Source organism: Marmota flaviventris, chromosome 17 (genome assembly GCF_047511675.1).
Source record: "Marmota flaviventris isolate mMarFla1 chromosome 17, mMarFla1.hap1, whole genome shotgun sequence".
NCBI lineage: Eukaryota > Metazoa > Chordata > Mammalia > Rodentia > Sciuridae > Marmota > Marmota flaviventris.
In genome coordinates, this window is record NC_092514.1 from 13,139,291 (window position 1) to 13,166,351 (window position 27,061).

The 27,061-nt window shown below is 48.3% G+C and overlaps 1 protein-coding gene across 1 annotated transcript; it reads left to right on the top strand.

The window, feature by feature from the left end:
* Positions 1–8,867: 8,867 nt before the first annotated feature.
* Positions 8,868–26,169, top strand: Drg2 (developmentally regulated GTP binding protein 2). Its single transcript, XM_027921454.2, has 13 exons — positions 8,868–9,022; positions 12,350–12,510; positions 16,520–16,609; positions 17,262–17,322; positions 17,842–17,932; positions 18,564–18,636; positions 18,759–18,849; positions 19,770–19,867; positions 20,307–20,383; positions 21,644–21,732; positions 22,398–22,456; positions 25,000–25,053; positions 25,398–26,169. The coding sequence occupies exons 1-13, from the start codon at positions 8,959–8,961 to the stop codon at positions 25,482–25,484; spliced, it is 1,095 nt and encodes a 364-aa protein (XP_027777255.1). The 5' UTR covers positions 8,868–8,958; the 3' UTR covers positions 25,485–26,169.
* Positions 26,170–27,061: the final 892 nt, after the last annotated feature.

Below are 27,061 nucleotides of genomic sequence, written 5' to 3' on the forward strand. Positions count from 1 at the left end.
CCTCCCTATGTTGCTGAGGCTGACCTCAAACTCCTGGACTCAAGCAATCCTCCTAATTATTCCAATCAGCTGGGACTACAGGGCCCAGCCACACATCCAGCTAAGACTCTCAATTCTTTTAATGCCCAATTTGTGTGTGTGTGTGTGTGTGTGTGTGTATACACTAGGAATTGAACCCAGGGTGGGGAGTTTACCTCTGAGTTACACCTCCCCCCAGCCCTTCATATTTTTTCATTTTGAAACAGGCTCTCTAAGTTGCTGAGTCTGGCCTTTAACTTGCAATTCCCCTGCCTAAGGCTTACAAGTAGCTGGGATGGCAAGTATGTGCCACTGTACCCAGCTTAATGCCCAATTTTTAACCTTTACTTTGGTTTTAGACCATTCATAGGAACATTAGAAACAACAGAAAATGTGTAGATTTTGTTAAGTGGGAACCAACTGAAAGACAGGACAAAAGGAAAGTTATAAACATGAGTGCTGTCTCTGCTGACCTGAACTGCACCTGAGAAGAAAAGCATTGAAATTGTTCAGTAATAACATAAGGCAGCTGGCTTTGATTTAAAAAAAAAAAAAAAGTGCCTGAAAATTGGATTGCTGTTGAGCAGATTTTTCCTTCTAAAACATCTCCAGTTTGAAGCTTCCTATTTGTACATAACAGGAAAAACATGTAAGGCTTTTTATTGTAGAGAAGCATATGCTGAAATTGAGTCTATTTTTGCCATTTTTCCCCTTCTGATTTCTCAGTGAGCTTCATTTTTCAATGCACAATTTCCCGACAGCCCCTACATCTCCATACCTTCTCTAGCTGGCGTGACTTGGAACTCAAATGTAGCTGCACCTGTCATCTTGGAGTTGACTTAAACTTTTCATGTCAAGGCACGGCACAGTAGCACCGATCTATAATTCCAGTGACTCTGGAGGCTGAGATGGGCAGATCACAAGTTCAAGGCCAGCCTCAGCAATTTAGACTCAATCTCAAAAAATAAAAAGGGCTGGGGATATATGTAGCTCAGTGAATGCCCCTGGGTTTAATCCCCAGCAGGCATGTACACACAGGTATGCACACACAAATGGCTTCTATTCTTGTGGATCAGATACAGAATGATAGACCTAGTAAAGAAGTTACATTCCATTAACTGTCATGTTAAATGATAAGAAGTATTGGAAAGCAGAAGGCAAGCAAGGCAAAGAGGGTTCAGAGTGCCAGCCTGAGGCAGGGTAAGAGCTGCACCTTTTAAAAAGGTGGTCAGGCTGTGTACCTCATTGAGCAGGTGATGTTAAGCAGAGACCTGGAGACAAGGGAGTAAACTAAGAATATGTGCAGGGACAAGCATTTCAGGCAGAGGGAACAGCTAGTGCAGAGGTCCTGAGACAGGAGTGAGCCAACTGTATTAGAGGAACAGTGGGGAGGTAAGTAGTAGGAGGTGAGGTCAGAAGTGACAGCAGTATGAGATGTGCATTTTGGAACAAGAGAGTCAGATCCCACGGGACCCTGTTGATTGTTGCACTGATGTGGACTCACTGGCTTTTACCCAGAGAGAGATGAGAGCCCATTGGAGGATTTGAGCAGAAAAGCATCGAGACCTGATTTAGGTTAAAGGATCCTGCAGACTGCTGGTAGCAGACAGACTATAATGAGGCCAGAAGACAAGTAGGGAGACCCCTGTGAAGCTGCTGCAGAGCCCAGGGGGAGGGCATTGGTGACAACAGCAGAGTCGAGCAGAAACACGCACAAATCTGTGTGTATGTTTTTTTTTTATTATTTTAATAAATTTTTAGTCATAGATAGACATAGTACCTTTATTTTTTTTTTATTTTTATGTGGTGCTGAGGATAGATCTCAGAACCTCTCACGTGCTAGGCAAGCACTCTACCACTGAGCCACAACCCCAGCTCCCCCATCTCCACCCATGTGTGTTTTGAAGATAGAGCCAAAAGGATTTGGCAACCAACTAGGTATGCAGTATAGTGGCACAAGAGCAGTCAAGGGTGTGAGTCCAAGGTTATTTGTTTTGTTTTTTACTCCAAATACTGGGAATTGAACCCTGGGGCACTTTCCCACTGAGTTACAACCCCAACCCTTTTATTTATTTATTTTAAATTTTGAGACAGAGCCTACCTAAATTGCCTAGGCTGGCCTTGAACTAACAATCCTCCTGCCTCAGCCTCCCAAGTAGCTAGGATTACAAACATGAACCACTGTTCCTGGAAAGTCCAAGGTTTTGGGCCTGGAGACTGGAAGGATGGGATTGCTATTGTTGTTAGTTAACATTGTGTTCGCTTGTGGAGGTGACTGAGCTACAATATGGACAGGCCAATGACCAGAGAGAGTCTAATCATTTAACCGAACAGTTACATACACCTACTTCTAAGGAGGTCAATCCTTGACTCTCAATGGCTTGACCTAACCAAAACTGATTTCTCATTCACATCAAGTCCCGTTGGCACAAGGCGGCACAGAGCTCTGTTCCATCAGACTGCGGGCAACTTGGTGGACACAGCTCTACCATCTTTAACTTTCTATGATTGCCTTGAGCATGTGCAGGATCAAGCATGCTAGCTCCTGCAGGCTAGTATGGAAAAGGTGACATTGCTACTGGCCATTTGTACTGCCAAAGAGCTCTGGGAAATCAGACCTAGCTGGGTGTCCCCAAGGAAAGGAAAACAGATTTGATGAACAGCAGGACAGTCTCTGAGGTGCAAAGATCATGGCTAGAACAGAAGAAAACAACAGTCCGGCTATGAATGCTAGGATGTGTGAAGCTGAGACCAACGTGCACTGAACTTCCAAGGGGTGGCAGATGTAGGCACTCAGGAGAAATTCACCAGGAATGTATGGACCAGAGATAAAAGGAATCTGGCTGGGCGCAGTGGCACATGTCTGTGATCCCAGCGACTTGGGAGGCTGAGGCAGGAGGATCACAAGCTCAAGGCTAGCTCTGGCAACTCAGTGAGACCCTTTATTGAAATAAAAAAATAAAAAGGGCTAGGGATGTAGCTCATGGGTAAAAATGCTTCTGGGTTCAATCCCTATTACCAAAAAAAGAAAAAGAAAAAAGAAATCTGGGATCTGTCAGTACCTAGGGGGTATTGACAGAAGAAGTATGAGATCACTGAGGGTTGAGTGTTATTACAAGGGGGACAGGAATCTAACCCTGGGGTTCTCCAACATTAAAAGCTCATGGAAGGGGCTGGGTTTGTGGCTCAGTGGTAGAGCGCTTGCCTAGCATGTGTGAGGCACTGGGTTCGATCCTCAGCACCACATGTAAACAAATAAATAAATAAAGGTCCATCAATAACTAATAAAACATTTTAAAAAGTTAATAGGCAAAAGCTCATGGACAAGAAAAGCCTGCAGATGAGCACAAGGCACAGTCAATGAGGCGAGGAACCAGCCAGCACCCTGTAAGCCACATAAGGCACAACTTACAGAACAAAGAGGGGTCATCTATGTCAATTGATGCTTACCTTCATGGTGTGAAGAGGTTTTTTTTAAAATTTTTTTTTATTTTTTAAATTTTAGTAAGACAGGGTCTTGCTAAGTTGCTTAGGGCCTAAGTTGCTGAGGCTGGCCTCAAACTTGCAATCCTCCAGCCTCAGCCTTCTTAGTTGCTAGGATTACAGGCATGAGCCACCACACCTGGCTGAAGGTCATTTCTGACCTTTTGATAAGAGAAACTTCCATGGGACAGTAGGAGCAAAATGTAAGGGATATATTTAGGAGCAACAGCAAGCAAGAAAGGAGGGAAAGCAGAAACCATGAAGATAGGCAACTTGCAGAGTTTGGGTGCATAAGGAGAGCAAATAAGTGGGGGAAGAGCTGTCAGGGATATTGGTCTAGAAGTGGGTTGTTGCATTCTGTTTTTTGCTCTTTTTTTTTTTGCATCAGAGATTGAACCCAGGGGCGTTTAACCACTGAGCCATGTCTCCCAGCCCCTTTTTAAAAATTTTATTTAGGGGCTGGGATTGTGGCTCAGCTGTAGAGTGCTCACCTAGCACATGTGAGGCCCTGGGTTCGATCCTCAGCACCACATAAAAATAAAATATTGTGTCCAACTACAACTAAAAAATAAATACTTAAAAAAATAAAATAAAAAATTTTATTTAGAGACAGGGTCTCTCTGAGTTGCATAGGGCCTTGCTAAATTGCTGAGGCTGGCTTTGAACTTGTAGTCCTCCTGCCTCAGGGATTACAGGCATGTGCCACCATGGTTGGATAGGTTGCTGGGTTTTTTTTCATTTTTTCTTTTTTAAGTTAGGGAAGTTGTTTTCTGCAAATGATATGTAATGAGGTTTTTTAAAAAATATTTGTTTTTTAGCTGTACTTGGACACAATGCTGCTATAAACCTGGGAACATAAATCTCTTATTTATTTTTATGTGGTGCTGGGGATCGTACCCAGGGCCTCGCACGCGCTAGAGTGCTCTACTGCTGAGCCACAACCCAGCCCTGTAATGAGGCTTTTTATTGTGGTAAAATATACATGATACAAAATTGATTAACCATTTTTAAGTCTATATAGTGCAGTGGCATTGAGTACATTCACAATGCTATTACTATCACTACCATATATTTCCAGAACTTTTTCATCACCCCAAATAGAAGTTCTGTGCTTATAAACACATGTCCATTTCTGTTTCCCCTAGTCCCAAACACCTCCCATATGAATTTTCCAGAAATGGAATCACAGTATTTGTCTTTTTGTAAATGGCTTATTTAATTTATTTCACTTAGCCTAATGTCTTCAAGGTTAATCTGTTTTGTAGCGTGAATCAGAATTTCTTTCCATTTTAAGACTAATATTTCATTATATGTGTATGCCACATTTTGTTTATCCATTCATCCATCAATAGACACTTGTGGGGGCTGGGGATATAGCTCAGTCAATTGAGTGCTTGCCTTGCATGCACAAGGCCCTGGGTTCAATCCCCAGTACCACACACACACACACACACACTCACACAAAAAAAATAGACACTTATGTTGCTTCTGCCTTTTGGCTATTGTGAATAACGCTGCTATAAACCTGGGAATATAAATCTCTTTTCAAGGTCCTGTTTTCAAGCTTTTGGGGTATACATCCAGAAGTGGAATTGCTGGATCATAGGGTAATTCTATAGCTGTTTTTTTTTTTTTTTATAGGAACTACCATAGAAGAATTCCACAGCAATTATAGCATTTTATACTCCCAACAATCATGCACAAGGATTCCAACTTCTCTACATCCTCACCAGCATTTGTTGTTTTCTATTTTGTTTTGCTTTTTATAATAATCACTCCAATAACCACCCACCTCAGTGAGGTGAAGTGCTAGCTAATTATAGCACAGATTTGCATTTCTCTAGTGATAAGTGATGTTGGAAATATTTTCATGTACTTATTGGCCATTTATATTTCTCCTTTGGAACAATATCTATTTAAATCCTTTGACCAGTTTTTGTTTTATTTTTCTGTTTTCTATGTGTATGTGTGGGTGGATATGATTTTTTGATGGTTTGTTTGGCAGTAGTGGGGATTGAACTTGCTGCTTTGCCACTGAGCTACCTCTCCAGCCCTTTTAAAAATTTTTAGACAGGGTCTCAACTAAGTGGCTGAGGCTGGCTTTGAACTTGTGATCTTCCTGCCTTAGACTCCAAAGTTGCTGCAATTACAGGCATGTACCACTGCACCTGGCTTAGGCTTAGCTGTTTTTTAATGGGGGTAGTTCTGTTGTTGAGTTGTAGGTCTCTTTTGTGGGGGCTGGGGATATATCTGATAAAGGATATTAATCCTTTATCAGATATATAATTTGCAAATATTTTCTCCCACTCTGAGGGGTGCATTTTCATTTTGTTGATAGTGTCCTTTTTTTTTTTTTTTTTTTTTTTGGTACTGGGGATTAAACCCGGGGTACTCAACCACTGAGCCACATCCCTAGCCCTTTTTTATATTTTATTGAGAGACAGGGTCTTGATGAGCTGCTTAGGACTTCGCTAAATTGCTGAGGCTGACTTTGAACTTGTGATTCTACTGCCTCAGCCTCCTGAGCTGCTGGGATTATAGGCGTGCACCACCATGCCCAGTGACAGAGTCTTTTAATGCACAAAACAAATGTTTAATAGCCCACTAGCAGCATCTACAGATATGTCTAAATTTAATCTCAAGGACAATTCCTTGGGCAGCATAAAGAGCAAGATTCACAGCTGGCTTCCCAGGTTATAAGACCCCAACCTTCCTGAAAAGGCTGGTTGCCTAGAGAAGGCTTGATATACGGTCTTCTCCCCAGGGCCGTTGAGGTAGTCCCAATTCCCAGGCTATCAGTGAAGAAACAGAAGCCTTCATGGATTGTCACTGAAGCAGACAGAGCAGCAAAGATGCTGGGATCTTAAAAGGTGAGTAATTTTCCAAAGCTCTTCCATTTCCCCAACTGTAAACTGGAAGTGGGCCTCTGTGGGCATGAGGTTGGTGATAAAGGAGGCCCTAGGAGCCACATCACAAAGAAGTTGGAGGCACAGAGGACTTGGAGACCCAACCCTGGGCCCAGGCTCGTCAGGCCTCGACATTTACATGGACCTTCCCAGTTCCTTACATGTTCTCACCTCTGTCATGTCTTGAAACCGTGAAAAAAAAAAATCATACGTATATATTCTGCCTACGGTATACCATGTAACTTGGTGCAGTGGGGATGTTACTGGACTTGAAATTGATAGCTTTGGGTATAAAACTCAGTCCTGCTGTTCAACAACTTGAGTACCAGGCTAGGAACTTCGCATGGCTCACAACCTCAACTTGTAAAATGCAAACTGAATGGCAAGCTCAACGCTCCCCAAAGTCCCTATTTTGTCCAAAGCCTGGCACACAGCAGGTGCTCAATAAATATGGGCTGACTCTAAGGAGGTATCTGAGTCCCACAGAGGAGAATTGACTTCCACTGGCTCTGGCATTCAAGGAGAACCTCTCAGCAAGCAAATTTTACACCAAGTGCTCTACAGTCATTATCTTATTTCATTTTTGTTATATAGAAACAGTTTTTGAGAGGTTAAGAAATTTAATCAATCTCATGTGAGACTGAACACACAGATGATTTCCAAAGGCCTGATGCCCCCCTCCATCTTTTTATTAAAAACCTACAGAGGGTAGGCATGGTGGCACACACCTGAATTCCCAGCAGCTCTAGAGGATTGCAAATTTGAGGCTGGACTCAGCAACTTAGCAAGACCCTGTCTCAAAATAAAAAATAAAAAGGGATGGAGATGGGGCTGGGGTTGAGACTCAGTGATATAGCACTTGCCTCACAGGTGTGAGGCATTGGGGTCTATCCTCAGCACCGCATATAAATAAATGAATAAAAAAAAAAGACCATCAACAACTGAAAAAGGGGGGAGGGCTGGAGATGTTATTGGGAGGTAGAGTGCCCATGAATTTAATCTCCAGTAACACACACACACAAAGTTAAAAGCATAATTCAATAAATACCCATATACCCTTCTTCCAGGTTCAACAATTGCACATATGGCCACATTTACATTAGCATGCTTTCTCTAAACATATACGTATCTTGAACTATATGTTTAAGGTGTGATAACTTTTCACCCATTATGTACTAAACGTGCCCCTCCATACGTTGAAACCTTGACTACTCCACAGAATCCTATTGGAGAAGGGGGCCGGGGGGGGGGGGGGAGCACAATGACTTAAATGAATTCATGATGGGATTAGTGCAATGATAAGAAAAGATACCACTATTGAGCTTGCACTAAGAGCATGCACCAAGGAAAAGGCCATGTGAGGATGAAACAAGAAAGCAGCTCACACACCCACCTCACCCACATCCAGGGAAAACCAGGAAGAGAGCCCTTACCAGGACCAGTGCATGCTGGCACCCTGATCTTGAACTTCCAGTATCCAGAACTGCGAGAAAATAAATTTCTGTTGTTTAAGCCACCACATCCATGGTATTCCACCACAGCCAGAGCAGACTAATACAACCTCTAAATACTGCCCTACATCTGCTAAGAATAAAGACATGATCACACCCCCCAAAAAGCAGCATATTCAACATCCAACACATATTTAAAATTTCCCAAAATTGTCTTCAGAATTCTATTTTCATAGTTGCTTTATTTTTTTTTTTTTTTTTTAACCAGGATCCAGCCAAGAGTCAAGGTCTTCATATTGTATCTAGAACAATCCCCCCCCCCCATACTTTCTCCCTCTCCCCCAGTCACCCACAATCTGAAGGGACCTGAAGAGCCCAGGCCACTTGCTTTATAAAATGTCTCACTTTTTACACATAGTTTGGTGTTTCCTCATGTTGCAGCTCAGGTACAGTTTTTTTGTTTGTTTGTTTGTTAAGAATTCCTTGTAGGAGTTGCTCCATACTGCGTCCCAGCAGGAGAGTGCTAGGTTGGAGAACCTGGTTAATTTAAGGTGATAAACGCGACCCGCTTGGAACCTCTTTACAAAATGAGGCGAGCCATCAACGTTCTCAGCTCCGCCCCTTCCCTTTAAAATACTGTCAAAACCAGCTGCGACGAGCTGGGGACATAGCTCAGTTGGTAGAGTGCTTGCCTCGCGTGCACAAGGCCCTGGGTTCAATCCCCAGCACCACCAAAAAAAAAAACCCCCAAAACAAACAAGCCCAAAAACCAGCTGCCACCCCCAGTAGAGGGCTCACCACCGGAAGTTCCCTCTCCCTTCCCATTCCTGCCGGTCTTTGCCCCGCCCCCTCTCTGCCCCGCCCCCTTCTAGCTTTGTCCCGGCCCATCCTAGCTGTCTGGTGGCCGGGCCCACTAAGCGGGCGGAACGGAAAGTATACTCCACTCCACATCGCCTGCCCGGGCTCTTAATCCTGGAGCACAAGGCGCCCAGGAGGACCCTGTTCGCAGTAGGCTTCCGGGCGCACGCTGTCGCCGCGCTCACACCGGAATTCCCGGTGCTGCGGCTGTCGGCGTCCGTGCGCACATCTCTGCCGCAGCCATGGGGATCTTGGAGAAGATCTCGGAGATCGAGAAAGAAATTGCTCGGACGCAGAAGAACAAGGGTGAGGGTCGGCCCGGAGTGGCCTCCCTTTTTGCCTACCTCAGTTTTTCTGTCTGTAAAATGGGGGAGGCCTCAGAGAAGTACTGCGGCCGCCCAGCGCGCCCGAGGCAGGGCCAGGTGGGATCGTGGTCCCAGTGCTCCTGACTAGAGAGTCCCCCATTAGATCTGATCAGTGCTAGACTAGGTGGCCGAGTGGAGAATTCCCTGGAGAGTTCGTAGTCTCCCCTCTTGTGCTGGGAAGTGCAAGGGAAGACCTCTCCCAAGAGCAGCCTCACCCTGCAGCCCCGAGCCAGTGAGGTATTGCAGGTAGTCAGGACTTGGAATCTGGAAGACCTGGGTTTGAACCCCAGTTCCACCGCCTACTAGCTCTGACACCCTGGAAAGTCATTTCCAAGTCATACCTTGGAGCCTCAAGGTCCCCATTTACAAATGGTGATAGTAATAACTCCCTGCTCCATCTCAGCTCCCAGATTAAGTTAAATTGGATAACATTTACAAAGTACTGAGCACAGGGTGAGCACCCAATGTTTAAAATAAATTTCCAACATAGATACCACATGAGGAAGCAAGAAATCTGGAGATTGAATAGGAGAGGGGAGGAGAGAAGAATGTGACACTGGGCGCAAGTGAGACTTGAGCTGGAAGGGTGTTACAGGTGAGGGGACACTGCTGAGGCAAAGGGACAGGAATTGAGGAACACATGGCAGGACAGCAAGAACAGTCTAGATAAGGAGGATGCCAGGTAATGGGAGATGCAATTCCCTGGGCCAGTGCTGTGGGGTTCAGGTTTGCAGGAGCAGGAGGCAAGAAACCCAAGTCTCATTGACTGCCCTCCCTTGGCTCCATTTAGTCTGAAGGCTGAAGAGTTGTGGAGCTTCTATGATTCATTCATTCTGTAAATTGTTTCCTGAGCCTTTAAAGTGATGAACACACCAGGCACATCTCTGCCCTCACAGATCTGTCCCTTCTGTCATCGCCTGTAACCTAGGAATCAAATACACAAGATAATTTCAGTCACAGTAAATATGAAGACTAATCAGGGTAATATAGTGGAGTGGTGAAGGTATGGTGGGGACTGGGGATTGGGCCTGCTTAGGTGGAATGATAGAGAAGACCACAATGAAGTGGGTATTTGAGCTAAGGCCCCAAAGAAAAGAAGGAACCAGCCATGCAGGATCTGGAGGAAGACTGTTCATGATAAAAGGAACAACTAGTTCAGAGTCCCTAAGACAGGAATGAACTTTGAACATAACTCAAAAGGTCTGAGACTGGAGTACCATGATGGGAAAGGAGGAATCCATTGATTTAGGGCTTCATGGGTCGTGGAAAAGACTCTGGGTAATGGGAGGTGGCTGAGAATGTTAAGCAGGGGAAAGCTAGTTTGATTTCTGTTTTAAAAGTTCCCTCTGGTTGCTGTGTGGAGTATCACCCCGTAAGGCCTGAAGAAAGTATCAGGAAGGCCTAGGGGAGGCTAGAGATGCTGCTGCTCTGGCCGTGGTAGACAGGGATATGCAAAGGTGACTGAGACCTACTCCTTCTCTTTAGAGGTGCTGGGAATTTTGTGATATAGGATGACAGGAAGGACCATAGGAACCTGACTGTTGCTAAATCCATATCTTAACCCTTTCATACTGCCATCAGTTCACTCATTCATTTGCTAAACTCTGCCTGAGTTCCAGGCTGAGGAAGCTTGGGGTGAAACTACCACAGTTCTGGCCATATCAGTCAGGGAAGTAAGAAATGAGATAGTTTCAAGTAGTCTAAGAGCAGTAAAGACAATAAACAGGATCATGAGGCTAAGACAAGCCTGAGGAGGGGTGGGGTTTACTGTGGATAATGACCAATTTTTATTGAGTACTCACTATGTGCTAAGTGGTGTTCTAGTGCTTTCTCTAAGCCTTACAGAAATCCAGCATGGTTGTTATTGCTAACATCCTTGTTTTTGCAGGTTAAGAGACTGATGTACAAGAAGATTAAGTAACTTTTCCCAAGTAAAACAGCCAGTAATAGTTGGGTGGAATTCTGAAGCACAGGCTCTCAATCACCATTTGACATTACCCACTGAGGCCAGGCAGGAGAGGGCCCTTTGAGTTGCTCCTGGAATGGTAAAAAGGAGCCAGCTCTGGGAAGATCTGGTTGAAGTACAGGGAACAATGCATTCAAAGGTCATGCGGCAGGAATGAGGTCAGCTTGTTCAGAAAAGATAGTTGGAGAAGGAGCCAGGGGCTGGGTCACATGGGGTCCTGGTTCTCAGTCTCAACTAGAGTTCCCTCTATTAGATTTTTTGACATGTGAAATAAAGTTCCCCATTAATAATATAAGTTATGTACCCATAAAATTTGAAAAAAAAATCAATATAATGTCCTAATAGTAATATAAAGAGGAGAAAAAAGGAAAATAATTTATGATGAAAATAAGTGTTATTTCACCGTATGAATGCTGGAGTGCTGCTAAGGTACCAGGAAGTTATGATGAAACAAACTGAGGCACCTCTGGGTAGAATCACCAGGGATGTGGCACCCACGGTGCAGACGAGCGCGGATGGATTGTGCTGGGCACTCATTGTCCCACAAGAGGTGTTGCCATGATAACATGAAATCCCAGAATAATAAATTTCCAAATAAAGTGTGATTGCCAGGTATGGTGATATATGCCTGTAATCCCAGCAACTCAGGAGACTGAGGCAGGGGGATTGCAAGTGTGAAGCAAGCCTCAGCAATTTAGTGAGGCCCTAGGTAACTTAGTGAGACCCTGTCTCAAAATAAAAAATAAAAAAGGGCTGGGGATATGGCTCAGTGGTTAAGCACCCCTGGGTTCAATGCCCGGTGTCAAAACAAGAACAAAAATAAAGCATGATGCAGCCTTTCCTTACTGTGCACAACAGTTATATTTCTGGGAATTCCAATATATATTAACACTGCCAAAGAAAAATGTCCTGTTTTTATGTGGCAGCAAAGTTAGGTTCTAGGCCCTGGGGATCCTAACCCAGGTTTCCCTTTGTGGATATCTTAGGGATATGACAAGTCAATCAGAGTGAACAGAATATATCTCTAGGATTTCCAGGATGCTCCCCAGGGAGCAGTGCTGCCTCCATTGAGAACCACTGACATGGGGGTGGACTCAACAAGAAGACTAGATCTTATTCTAAATGAGGTGAGAAGCCAAGAGATATTTTAAACAGAGTGGTGGCTTTTTCTTTCCTGATTTCCTTAGTGGTGATTGTTGTCTGGTTCTGATGTTCCCTGGCCATGTGTGGGGCTTCAGTTGACCCATCATCAGATTTGGAAATTCTGGATACCTACCTTCTATCTTGCTTTGCTTCTTTTAGCCACCGAGTATCACCTTGGCCTGCTGAAAGCAAAACTTGCCAAGTATCGAGCCCAGCTCTTGGAACCATCCAAATCAGCCTCAACCAAAGGAGAAGGCTTCGATGTCATGAAGTCAGGTGATGCCCGAGTGGCACTGATTGGATTTCCCTCTGTGGGTAAGGTCAGTGATGGTCAGTGTGGGCCTTGGGGAGTGTATTAGTCAGCTTTTTGTCTTTGTGACAAAATACCTGAGTAAAAACTATTTAAAAGGAAATATTTTTGGCTCCTGATTTCAGAGGTTTCAGTCTATGATCACCTGACTCCATTGCTTTTAGGGCTTGGGTGAGGCAGAAACATTATAGTAGAAACATTATAGTGGTAGGGAAAAGCTGTTTGCTTCCTGGCAATTGGGAAGCAGAGAAAATGAGCAGAAAGGGCCAGGGACCAGATATAGTCCCCCAGGGACGCAGTAGCCAAGGACCAATTCTCCAACTAGGTCCCACCTCTGCAGTTTCCCAGTAGGCCATTTAGCTGTGAATCCCTCAATGGATTAATCCAGTGGTGAGTTCAGAGCCCTCGTGGGATCCAGTTGCTTCCCAAAAGCCCCAACTCTGATCATTACTGCAGTGGGAACCTAACTTTCAATATAGAAGCCATTGAGGGATGTTCCAGATCTAAACCATAATAGGGAAGAAGGCAAGAGACCATCTTCAAACAGATGACCATTCAAGCCTCCCCATCACTGCCTCTCCGGGTTAGCCCCTGGGCCAGAGAAGACCCTACCTCCCCCTGCACTCGTCCCTCTCATTAGCAATCATCGGTCTCCCCCCTTATCCATCAGTGCAGATGTTTATTGAGTGTGTACCTTATGCTGGCACTATGCCAGGTCCTGGAGACAGGTCAGGGAACAAGTGAATTCTGTCCCTGCCCACTCAGAACTCCCTTCTCCCAGAGGATGGAACCAAAGCAAGTGGTGAGCTGCAGCGGGCAGTGAAGTCCTGAGTTATGTCAGGGTGTGGGAAGACTTCTCTGATGAGTGGTTATCTGAACAGAGGCCTAAAGGAAGTGAGGGAGCTTGGAGAGCCCTAGGTGAGAACCTTCCAGGCAGAGGGAGGAGAGCAAGTCTGTTTGGTATGCTGGGATGGGAGAGTGGCTGGGTTTGAATGATCATCAGGGAGAGCAGAGGAGATTAATCAGAGAGGATGGGGGCTTTGGAGCTGTCAGAAGGATTTTGACTTAGAGAGAAGAGTGATGTGGGCACCACTGCAGAGTTTTCTAAGAAAGAAGGTTTCTTCTAAAAAGTTGCTCGGTTTAGTGCTAAAATCCATATTGTTTTACATTGTATGTGGAGGGTGAGGTAAGTGTCGTTTCATGGTTTCAAGCAGAAAAGAAACATGATCCAAAAATTTTTTACATTTCTTATTTTAGAATAGTCTTAAATTTACAGAAAAAATGGCAAAGATAGGTCAGGGAGTTCCTGTTGTACTCCACACCCAGTTTCCCTATTGTTAACATCTTGCACAAGGATTACACACTTGTCACGACTCATGAATCATTGTCGACGTGTTCATTTTCAATTCAGGTCCTTATACAGGTTTCCTTACTTAACTTTCCCTACTGTGTGGATCCACATCACTTTTTTTTTTTTTTTTTAATGATAGTGGGGATTGAACCCAGGGGTGCTTAACCACTGAGACACATTCCCCACCCCTTTTTAAAACATTTTATTTAGAAACAGGGTCTTGCTAAGTTGCTGAGGTTGGCTTTGAACTTGCAGTCCTCCTGTCTCAGACTTCTGAGCCTCTGGGATTACAGGTGTGTGCTACCACACCTGGCCCCAAATAATATTTAACTGTCATGTCTCCCTAGACTCTTCTAGGCAGTTTCTTAGATTTATTTGACTTGATGACCTTGACCTTTGCAAAAAGTTGGGGTTTGTCGGGTGTTTTTCTTGTGCCTTTATCTGGGGTTCTGGTGTAGGGAGGAAGCCCACAGAGGTTAAGTGCTGTTTTCCTTCACGTTGTGTAAAGGGTTCATGCTGTCAACATGACTGACCAGTGTTGATGTTGACTTTGACCACCTGGCCCAGGTGGTGTGTTCAGGTTTCTGCACTGCAGAATCACTCTGTTTCCTTCCTCTTCTAGTACAGTAACACTTAAATGGGCAGGACTTCACCTTCTGGAGGGGGGAGAGTTACATAAATTTTTGGAATTGTTGTCTATAGGAGATTTCTCTCTTTTCTCCTGTTTATTTGTTATTTCTTAAATTTGTTTTGTTGCTGGGGATGGAACCTGGAGCCTGACACATGCTAAGCAGGTGCTCTACCACTGAGCTCCACCCTCAGAGCCCCATTTATTGATTTTAGCACCTTTTTTATTGGTGTATTATGATTATACATAATAGTGAGGTTCATTGTGGCATATTTGTATATGCACATAACATAATTTCATTAGTTTCATTCTCTAGACATTTGTTTTACTCAATCTTGATATCCGCATGGGCTTGTATTTACTTCTATGCCGTCTAATCCTTCCCTTACTGTTTTGTTGTTCAGATTGTTCTAGCTTTGGAGCTATTTCACTTGGCTTTGTGTGTGTGTGTGTGTGTGGTACTGGAGATGGAGCCCCAAGCCATGCCAGGCAAGCACTCTACCACTGAGCCTGCCTTCGTGGTTGTTTTTTTTTTTTTTTTTCCTCTTCATGTGGTGCTGAGGATTGAACCCAGTGCCTCACCCACGCTAGACAAGTGCTCTTCCACTGAACTACAGCCCAGCCCCAGGACCCTGGCTTTTGGACGTATTCCTGTCATTGTGTTTCCCAGCACTTCCTCACTAACACCTCAGAATGCTCAAGGCTCACCTTACATATTCTCTGTCCTACTGTAGAATCTGCTAGTTCTCCACAGAGCCATGGTTCCTTTTATTGGAGAATTGTGTATTAAAAACCAGATTCAGGGTACTGGCTTAACTTTTATGGGGATTGAACCCAGAGGCACTTTACCACTGAGCAACATCCCCAGGGGCTCGCTAAATTGCTTAGGACCTTACTCAGTTGCTGAAACTGGCCTCGAATTTGCAGTTCTCCTGCCTTGGCCTCCCAAGTAGCTGGGATTACACGTGCCACCACACCTGGCTACTGACAAACTTTTTTTTTTTTTAATAATTTTATTTTATTTATTTATTGTTTTTATATGGTGCTGAGCATCGAACCCAGGGCCTTGCATGTGCGAGGCAAGTGCTCTACCGCTGAGCCACAATCCCAGCCCCCTGACTAACTTTTTAACAGAATCATTGGCTGCTATATGGATGATAGGCAAGGGAAGGTAAAGAAAGGGTAGACACAAGGCCAGTAGGATGCTGCTCGAATGCAGGCCACATGAGCAATGATCAGGGCTTGTATCAGGTGCCAGCGCGACTCCTGAGTCAGTTCACTGTAAACAGTGTGTAGAGCTCCTTCCTCTGGGCCAGGGATGGGAAGTGGGCCACAGCAGCCATTTCTTGAATGCTTGTTGCATGTGGGGGGTATACTGGCTGGATAGTGTTTTGTTATATTTGTTTTCTTGCCTGTTAAATTGGTATGTGCATCAGACAGAGAGAGAAATTGGTAAAAGCCTCTGTAGTTACTGAGGGCTGTGCCCTGGGATCTGGGCCCTATGGCAGATTCCACCTGCACTATTGGAAACATGGACTCTCCCATCATGGGAGGGCCCAGGCTTCTTACCACAAAGATCAGACAGGATTATACACTATCCCAAAGGTTGCCTCCAGAAGCATTGCTCAGTGTCTTGGCAGTGATCGCTCCCAGGACCATTATATCTTTCATATGCAGGACTGCTCACAGCCTTCCTGGGGCAAGAGCAAACTCTGGATCCTGGATTCACAAGTGCTATGGGGCCAGGAAGGCTTTCTGACGCATGTGGGGGACCCTTTAGAAATCAGGTACCCACCTTTATCTCAGACCTGAGGCCAAGGAACACAGGGGCCCCCCTGGTGCCTAATCCATCATTCAGAGCCAGAGGCGAGTCTCTCAGCTGAGCAATTATTTTTGAAACACCTACCCAAACCTATAGCCGGGAGCGAGGAAGGCTCTTCCTGCTGCCCACACCCACCCAGCAGGCCTTTCTCCCTGTGGGGACTCTCCTAGGAGACAGGAACAGGACTTCTCAGTGCATTGATCTTCTTTTTCTCCTAGTCCACCTTCCTGAGTCTGATGACCTCCACGGCCAGTGAAGCTGCATCCTATGAGTTCACCACTTTGACGTGTATCCCTGGGGTCATTGAGGTAAGTGGGGTGTGCCGGGCCCCAGGAGGGGAGAGAATGTGTGTTTGTTTGCACTTTTGCAGATACTTTTCATGTGTGTATAAGTAAGAGGGTGGACGCTCCTGCAGGGGGGCAAGCTCAGAGCTGAACTGCTTTGCTCTGAAATAGTGGCACTTCAGGGGACCCCAGAGATGCCCAGCTGGGCCTGGAACCCTGACTCATTCCGTGAGGCTGGCCAGCATATGGCAGCGCTGCCTGGTTCCCTTTAGTGCTCTGCTCTCCACACTGCCTCAGCTCTGGTCATTAACTACTGGCTGGCTCCATCCTTCTGTCTCTTGTAAAGCTTCAAAGCCTTGTGGGGTGCTTGCCTTGGGCAGCAAGTGCTTTGACTTTAAGTCTCCAAGGTGAAGGAGTCTCTTTGTGAAGGGTTGTTGTCATTAGCTATGAGTTTTATGGAACTAGATCTCAAGAGCCCTCTGAGGCAGTTCTTAATCTCCTAGGCTCTGGGCTGTGCCAAGCTGAGGTGAAAATGAGGCTCACAGGTGGCCATAGTTGGCATCTTTGTTTCCCATAAGCCCTGAGGTATAGAGCTGTCATAGGTGTCTCAGGGTCAAGCAGGCTCTTTGCATCAGTCAGCCATCCTTACCTTACATTGTTCTCTTCTGCTCTCTAGTACAAAGGTGCCAACATCCAGCTCTTGGACCTTCCTGGAATCATTGAAGGCGCAGCACAAGGTATGAGGAGGGACAGGTGGGTGGGAGGGAGACAGTGGAGCTCTGACACTGATTGTTGGTTTCTGGAGGACTGTCATGGAGATCAACCTGGATCTCTGGTTATATTACCCTGTTTTCTAGAAAGGACAGGCTCAGGTTTAAGTACTGGTGCATACTATCTCTGTGATCTCAGGCAAGTGATTGCCTCTATAAAATGAGCAGGCATTCGCAGCGTAGTTCTAAGGATTAAGTGAAGAAATGTTCACGAAGCTTCTAGCCTGGGCTTGCTACAAGGTAGGGGTGGGGAAAACAAGTCTGTCATTATCCTGCCACTCCACTAAAGTGGTGACTTTAAAACAAGTCTCCATGAGTAAAACAGCTTTGGACTGAGGAAGAATACCAGGAATATTAAAGTGGCATGTGGCAAAGACCATGGTGGCTCTGTAAGGACAGGAGCTTGTGATATGATGGGCTGGGTGGAGGTCCTACGTATGTGGCTACACTTGCCAATGGGTAACCACCTCCCTTCCACCCATCCAGGGAAAGGTCGTGGCCGTCAAGTGATTGCTGTGGCGCGTACGGCTGATGTTGTCATCATGATGCTGGATGCCACCAAGGGAGAGGTGCAGAGGTCTGCGCGGTGGGGCAGGGGGGCAGGCTTACTTGTCTAGGGAGGGTCCCCTGCGTTCCTGGGCTCACGGTGGGTGCTCTGTGGGTCCTTGGCTCTCATATGGGAGTACTAGTGACTTCATCTCTAACCCAGCAGCACCCAGCCGGGATGTGCTATCCTCCGGGCTATGTCTAGATGGCACAGGATCATCTTGGGGCTGGGAAATAAGGAGCATGGCCTGGCTCTGGCTTCTTTCCACAGAGGTCTAGGTGCCCTGGTCACTGTCCAGAATCTGCCACAAGTCCAACCCAAGCAGCAGAAGTGTTGACCCTCCCCACAGCCTCTTGTCCAAGGGCACACTGGCCTACATCTGCCGCAGCAGACCCATGGGGGTCCTAAGGGCCAAAGCAGCACCTCACTTGGTTACTTCCCAGGGCGTCACGCTCTTGCCCGTGCATGGTGACTGCACACTGAGCCAGCCTCCCCTCTGACCATGGCAGAAGGGTTTCACTGCAGCTTTGGGGCATTGTATTGCTGGGGTCAAGGAGGGAGCTGGTTTCCATGTGGGTCCAAGGGGCTTCCTGGCTAATGTGCAGGCTGCAGAGCCTGCTCGTGGGCAGCCAGTGAGGGGCTCATGAAGCGCTCTGTCTAGGGGTCTGCTGGAGAAGGAGCTGGAGTCAGTGGGCATCCGCCTCAACAAGCACAAGCCCAACATCTACTTCAAGGTAGGCTTCTTTGTGACCAGGGCAATGACAGCTCTGGACTGCCTGAACCTTGGTGGAGGCCAAGAGATCGTTGCTATTACCTCTTCATCAGCAGCTCTCCCTGTTCCTCTCTCCTGCTCCAGCCCAAGAAAGGTGGTGGCATCTCCTTCAACTCAACAGTCACGCTGACCCAGTGTTCGGAGAAGCTTGTGCAGCTCATCCTGCATGAGTACAGTATCCTTCCCAAAGAGCAGTTGGGGCATCCTAGACAGAAGGCCACCTGGGATAGTGGATCACCGTTAACAACTCCTGAGCCATCTGAGCAGCCTCTGGAAAAGTTCCACCCAGACTTCATGAGCCTGCCAGGGCTTCCCCAAGCACCAAAGGAAGGCTTCCTGGCTCCTCATTGAGTTCTAGACACCCTGGTGGCCAGTGACATCTGGGAGAAAGATGAGATGTCATGGGACATCTGGGGTTCCTGGCCTGGAGAAGCCTCAGGAAGGATCAGAGGCTATGTGCTGCATACCTGTTATCAGAAGCCTTGAGGACAAGTCAGGGCCTCAGGGGCAGTGTTGAGCTCAGCAGAGGGAGAACCCGTAGTGTCAGATGTGATGACCAAGCGAGTTGTAAGCCCCTGGTCACCAAAGATGTGCAAGTAGGGGCAGAAAACCCCCAGAGGGAAAGTGCATGTGGAGCAGACTGCGTCAGCCCAGCTTTCACACGATGCTCCTGCAAGGAAACCTAGAGATGCATCGGGATCCTAGAAGTACATTTCCCTGCTTCTTGACCACAAAGATTTAAATGGCTTATTGATTGAAATTTTTGCATATTATGGTTTGGGGTGAAAAATGAGAGGGCTCCTCAAGCTTTAAAATCTTTTAGAGGGCTGGGGTTGTGGCTCAGTGGTAGAGCACTTTCCCAGCATGTGTGAGCACTGGGTTCGATTCTCAGCACCGCATATAGATAAATAAATAAAGATCTATCAACACCTAAAAAATATTTTAAAAAATAAAATCTGTAGAACCTTCAAGCAGATCATGGCCAAGGCCCCTTCCAGCCAGCATGTTTTTTGCTTAGCTCTTTGGACACCTTTGGCGCTCTTGGGGTATGAGGGGCTGTTGGTGTACAAATTGCCCTTAATCTGAGTCCCTCAGAGATCTTCAATGCAGAGGTGCTTTTCCGAGAAGATTGCTCCCCAGATGAGTTCATCGATGTGATCGTGGGCAACCGGGTGTACATGCCCTGCCTGTATGTAAGTGGTACCAGTGCTCAGGGGTGCTCATGTGGGTGGAGTGCCCTGGCCCTGGGCCATGTGGCCTTTCCCCTGGTTGCCTTTCTTGAGCTCCTATGACCTTGCCTGGCTGCCACTGCTCTTGCCCTGGGCAGGCTCCTCGAGAGTTGCAGAGGGCTGGGGCTGTGCATATTCCTCCCCTGCCCTCTGCCTCAATTGCTGCTTCATTCTTACAGACATGGAGAGCTTGAAGCCAGGGCTATAGCCCAGCCATTCCTTTTTTGGGGGAGACTAGCTACTCCCAAGCCCCTGTACCCTTACCCATCCTTGAGGCAGCAGTGGGAGAGGGGGCGCTCAGGTGAGCGAGGATGAACCTGCAGGCAGGTAGATGTGAGATCCTTTCCTGCCCTGCTCTACTCCTTTTCTTCCCCACTACCCATCTCTACCTTTTCAATCTCAGGTGTATAACAAAATTGACCAGATCTCCATGGAAGAAGTGGACCGTCTGGCCCGGAAACCCAACAGTGTAGTCATCAGGTAAGGTGCTGACCTCCTGACACTGTGCTGTCTTTGCTCTGTGTTCCTGTCCCAACTGACAGGCCTGGAGGAAAAGTCAGGCACCTCTGGCTTCATTTGACCTCATGAAGTCCAGCTGTTCATGAGGCCCAGGAAACAATGCAAGTGCCTCAACTACCACTGGTTGTTCTTGGCAACTGGGGGGCTCTGGGTAAGCAAGGATTTCAGCATTGAGGTTAAATGGCTAAGGGGCTTCTTAGCCTACTAATGAGCCAGTGTCCCCCAGAGCCCTGGTACAACCTCCTCTCCTGTGCTCTGGAAGTCATGGCTTATATCTGACCACAGCTCAAGGGGAAAAGGGAACTAAGCTCTCAGGTGGGCAAAGTCCATCCCTGGCCACCTGCTTCCTGCCCTTCTCTACAGGATGGGTCCCAGGGTGCTCCCCAAACTGGCTGCACTGTGCTTTTTACTCCCCAACCCTGCCCTGCAGGGTTCCTCTTTGGGATGGATTAAGTACTTGACTTTGCTTTTTTCTGGCTCAGACCTGTCGTTCTGCAACTTCACAGTGAAGCCCAGCACGTGGGAGCAAGATGCTTAGGTACCAAGTCGGGGTGGCTGCCGCAAATGATGGATGAGGACCATTTCCTGGGACATTTCAGCCCCTGCAAAGAGCAATGTCCCATCCATAAGGCGGTCTCAGCTCCTCTCCCCCCTCTTACTATATCCCAGGTCCCTCAGGCCACGGAAGGACATGCTTGTCCTCAGGGCATGAAAGGACATGCTTGTCCTCAGGGCACAAGAACAGAGCACACCTTTACCTGCTCATGCTCACAACAGTTCTCCAGAGGTTAGGATGCATTTGAGGTCACTCAGTCAAGTCAGGGTTCCCCACAGGTCCAGCTGCTTTCAGCCCCTGTGGGCTGCTCTGGTCCTTGGCAGCCACTCTTTCTTCTCAGGGTGATGTGAACTCTGCGTTCTCAGTCTCTGCCCATCATCCCATCTCAACCCAGTTCCAGTTAGTCTCTCATAACAGGCCTAAGCCAGGCACAGAGGCTGTGGGCTCTTCGTAGAGCATAGCCATACTGGCCTTAAGGGAGACACTGAACTCTGAGCATGATTGTCATTGGTAGCCAGGAGTACTTCAGGGAGACAGGCTAGTTTCCTCATGGGAGCTTGCAGGGCCATACTGGCCTTGGTGCCTGGCCAGCAGAGGTCATTCCAGTGAGAAGCCTCTGAGTCCCCTAGGCTGCTACCTGACTAGACCATTTCCTTTCCCTGTAGCTGTGGCATGAAACTGAACCTGGACTACCTGCTGGAGATGCTTTGGGAGTACTTGGCCCTGACCTGCATCTATACCAAGAAGAGAGGACGTGAGTCTGGTGGGACTCAGCTTAAGAAATGACTGAGCTTCACCCTTCACACAGGGCTGCTAACCTGTACATGGTACCCAGAGATCCCAGTTCCAACCCTGGCTCAGATTGTCTCTCAGAGCAGGCCACTGCTCTCCATCCCAGCTGGTGGAGGCCTCTCTGTGAGCCTGAGTGGCAGAGAAAGCTGAGTGCTGGGGCTTCTAGTAGAGCCTGCCCTAGATCCCCACTGACCACAGCAGTCCCTGACCTCCTGACCTCCCTCTGCAGTGGCAGGACCCACATCAGGAGCTTTGATTGTCTTCCTTGTGTCACACACATTGACAGGCCTGCGTCTGGGCATTTTTCCATCCTGACCTTGTTGATGAATGGAGAGCTACAGCTTCCCTGACTAGGCTTCAACAGCCACTCGCTTCCTGTCCATTCAGTCCAGATGCTCCAAGTGGCTCATCTTCATAAGTGCCATCCTGGCTGATGGGGTGGCAAACATATGAATCCTGGACTTTTGATTTTCTGTCATGGTCAGAGTTGTAGAAGATAGCACAAGGGTGTATCCTGAGAGTGTACTGGCTATTGGGGGCAAGGTTAGATAAGACCTGGGAGTCCAGAAGTGCCTCCACAGCATGGGCCACGACTGGTTGATATTCTCCCCCTATCTCCCCCTGCAGAGAGGCCAGACTTCACAGATGCCATCATTCTCCGGAAAGGGGCCTCTGTGGAGCATGTGGTGAGTTGAAATCTCCTTAAACAAGAGTGGGTCCTGGGGTTCCATTCTGCCTGGGGTGCTCGCCTCGCCTGCTCTTGGATACGAAGGCAGGGTCTGGAGTTAGACGGGCCAGAGTTGAGTCCATGCTACCCCTCCCCACCTGCATGTCGGAGCTCTGCCTTTCTATATGGTGGGATGATGCTGTGGCCTCCCGAGCAGTTAGGAGGGTCACAGCAAATGGGGGGGAAATGTGTAAGGCTCTCAGAATTCCACCTGGCACAGGGTAGATGGCAGTGAACAGTGGTGCTGTCTCCCTACTTCTGGTGCTTCAGGCTCCTTGGGGCCATGGCTGTTGTCCATTCTGGTGTTCAGTCCAAGACAGCTACTGCCCCTGGTATTCCTAGATTGTTAGAAGGTTTCTCTAGTGTGAGCCTGGGAGAGGCCTCGGACCTACTTCTGTCCTCTTACCTGGTGGCAGACTGGCCATTTAGTCCCAAGCCTGGCCTGCCCTATCCGACTCCTCAGCCTGGGTGGCTTTGACTGCTTCCTTCTCTCAGCATGTGTTTACTGAGCATCAAAACTGAACACAGTAGCCCAGTCTTGCCAAAACGAGGGTCCTTTGGGGCCAGTAGGTGGCAAGCACCCAGTCCTAGAACTACTACTTATGGGTAGTGGAGGTGGCACCAGGTCCGTACAGAGGTCAGGAAGGCATTTTGGAGGCGGCAACCTGAGCAGCCCTGTAGAGCAAGCTAGACTTCACAGTGAAGACTGGGGTGTGTATAGAGAATATCTTCTCTGGATCGTATTATGGAGGCAGGGGACCCTGTGAGACCCAGTTGTCCCTGTATTAGAAAGACAGTGGTGGGTGGTCCTGCAGTCTGGTCTCCTGCATCTGTGAATTCAGCCCAAGGTCCCGGTGCTGGCCTCCAGGTGATGAGACAAGTGGGGTCAGGTAAAAATCCTCAGGGCCTGGTTGTGAGGGTCAGCAAGCCAAGCAGGAACCATGGAGACTAAGAGTACCCACAAAAGGAGCTCCATGATGGAGGCTCCGTCCCACAGGCTTGTTCCTGAACCTCTAGCTGCTGTGTCCCCTGCCAGAAGCCCAGCAGGCTGTAGCAAATAGATGCTGGCCCTTTCTGGATTCTTCCTGCATTGCTGGGGAGTTTTTCCTACCTCATCAGGCCCAGCTGATTGCAAGAGAGGATGTGGGCTTTAGCCATGCCTGGGAGGAAAAATGGGACACCAGGAAGAGGAGGGTGTGCCAGGCAACAGTAAAAGTAGGTTCAGAGGCCCCAGAGCAGGAGCAGAAGCCGAGAGCAGGGGCCAAGGTAGCAGACAACAGACCCAGGAGTGAGAACAAGTCAGCAGGCTGGGGATGGGCTTTGGGGGGCCTTCCCTTCACTGGCCACCTCCATTTTAGCTCATGCTCCCCACAGGTGACACCTGTCCCAGTTACCACAGAATATAAGTAAATCTCCTGCCCTGCCCAGGCCTCTGCTTATATGCTGACCATAGTTAGACCTACGATCTTACCCCAGCTCCTGCCTCATTTTTCTCATCCAGGGATTACAGACCCACAGAGCCCTTGTAATCTACCTGGCCTGGACCCCTGTTGGTGAATTAATCCACTGATTAATAATCTGATCCACTCTCCTAATTTTTTCACCTCTGAAAATTCTTACCTTGTCTTGCACATGAGTTTTTGGGGAGAACCTCATATTTGAAGCATTAACACTTGGTCACCAGAATCAGCTAGCTTCCTGTATTAGCTCAGGAAATGTTATTGCAGGCCTGGGCCTGTAAAACTTGTAGGCACTTGGGAGGAGAAGCATGTTGCAGTCTGTTCCCTGCCACCACCACTGTGCTGCCATCACAATGGCACCTGGTGGTCCACACTCTGGGGCAGTTGCTGGCTGCCTCTCCAAGGTCTCTTTCCAACTTCCTCGCTGCTAGGATTTCTGTGACCTTCCATCTGTACCCAGGAGTGTTGAGGAATGTAGGCTGCAGTGGGGGATAGGGGAGCAGGGATGTGATATGTGGGGTGTGCTGCAGGCCACAGCTAGAGCCAGCAAATATGAGAGACAGTGACCAAGCAGTTGTGGTTCCAAACTGAGGCTGATGTCCTGAAAAGCCACCCTGGCCCATTCTGAAGTAGCATCTGTCAGACTGTATTCAGGAGGGGCTGGCAGAGGGGCTGCAAAACTCAAAAGCCTTCCTACCAAACACTGCAGCTCTTTGGGCAGATCCAGGAGTGGGAATGTCAGATCCACTTGCAGCATGACTAGGAAGCCATGTGACATCCCTTGACTCAAGATCTCAGTTGCTGGAGCACCTACTGTGAGAATAGCTGCTGCCCAGCACATGCCCAGGATTGTGGGTAGACGGCTGAGCTCAGGTGGCCCCTTCGGTAGTACAAGGTGGCTAGCTGGTTGCTTTCCTATGACCTCAAGCCAGGGGTGGAGGAATGGCTGAGGCCTACCTCCCAGGGGTTGTGCCTAATCCTCTGGAAGCAACAAAAACGTTGAGTGCAGGAACTCACCTCTCTGATTCTCTCCTGTCTCTAGTGCCACCGCATCCACCGGTCACTCGCCAGCCAGTTCAAGTATGCCCTGGTGTGGGTGAGTCCAGGCGGAGGCGGGTGGGGATTTAGGTCCAGTGTTGCCCCTGGGTTAGGCTCAGAGCAGGACGTTTGCCCTCCTCCACACAGCATCCCCATCCTTTCATGTGGGGGCCGCTATGACTCTTCTGCTTTGTGGAGTGTGTAGACCCACCCAGCTTAGACATGGGCCATCCCCACCTCTGAGATCCCGGGAAAGTCAGACCACTGGGCATCTTGCTATCTGGGCATGTGGGGCTGCTGATGCCAAGGCCCCCACTTTACTCTGGGCATTCATTCCCAGTACAACTCCAGCCTTGGCCAATCTGGAGGCTGACATGGCCCCTCTACCCCATCCCTACCCAGGGCACCAGCACCAAGTATAGCCCACAGCGAGTGGGCCTCACCCACACCATGGAACACGAGGATGTCATCCAGATTGTGAAGAAGTAGCAGCGCCTGCCAGCCTCGTCGCCTGAGAAGGTGTCCCCCCTGGGACACACAAAAGCCCAAACAGGAAAAACACAAATACATATGCCCCAGGAAAGGGTTCCCTCGAATTTCTGCTGTTTCCAGAAGCTTCTTCAGTAGGCAGATGATGAAGAATGTTGGGACAGAGGGGTGAGGTTGAGGGACTTGGGCTTTGTTGGGGACATTTCCCATGAGCCTGATCCCCCTGGTGGGTTTCCATGTTGGGAACTCGTAGCCTATATCCCTACCCCTGATCCCTGTTGGGCACTGAGGGAGCAAGTTACCTACTTACTCCCCAACCAGGGCCTAAAACTGGTGGCAGGCTCCATGCTGGTTGGGGAGATGGGTCCCTGAGGCTGTAGCTACTGTCAGGGTACCTTGTTCCCTCAGCTCCTGCCAGCTTCTCTGGTACTCCAGGAAAGGGCTTTCCTAGGACAAAAGCCCCATAAGTACCCCCCACATGGGGCTATCCCCCCACATGGGGCTGTCCCATGGTGGAAACCAGATCACAACCTGAGTGGTCCTAAAGTGCCTCCCTTCCCAGGGCAGCCCCTGCCCAGCACAAACCCCAGGACCCTGCCCTGCACACCTGGGACTGATGAGTTTGGACTCTTGTTTTCTCTCTAAGCCCCTTGCTTTCCTTTCTAAAATAAAGGAATAAAAGTTATTTCTATTCAGACTAAAGGAAACTTCATAAACTTATTGGAGTCTGTTGCCAGGTTGGGCAGGGGGCTAGGGGGCAGCAGTGAACCTGGCAATCAGAGTGGGTATAGCCTGAGCCCTGTGGGAGCAGGCCCAAGCTTGTGGTGATGAGAGTGGGTCTTCCCAGGCCCAGGAGGATCAACCAAGGGCTGCAGAGCCCGGGAAGGCCCCTTTGGTAGTACAAGGTAGTTAGAGCTGGTTGCTTTCCTATGATCTCAAGCCAGGGATGGAGGGTGGCTGAGGCCTCCGCCTCCCGGGGGTTGTGCCTGTCCTTGTGGAAGAAACAAAAACGCTGAGTGCACGGTGGCAGGGAGGGCTTCCCAGGGGAGGTGTGCCTTTTACAAGCTGACAGTCCTGTCCTGCTAGGAGACGGGTAGAGAGTTCCTCCGCGGCCTCAAGCAGGCTGGAGTGTCAGGGAGCACTGCCCAGCTCTCCTGGCTGTTCCCGGCTTTCCTGTCAGCTGCTTGCTCCTTTCCAGAGACAAAACAGGAATAATAGACATCATTAAATATACATGGAGCCCCAGGCGGCTGGCGGGGTGGGCTGGGCCTCCCCTCTCACAACAGAGAGCTGCTCAGATGGGTCTGCCGTGCTCTTGGGGCCAGACACAAGACCCCCATTAGGCGGCATGCAGGCGGGGAGCAGGCCACGGGACCCAGGTAAGAGGATCCTGGCCCTGGGTCCTTGAAGTCTGCCACTGACCCTCGGGTCACAGGGGAGATTTGGGAAGGGGGCAGCCTCAGAATTGGGCCTTGGACCTAACTCCCTGTCTTCCTCTATAAGATCAGCACACTCCCCTCACAGACCCCTTTCATAATGGTAGAATGCCAAGATGGGTAAATGCTTGGCTCACCTCA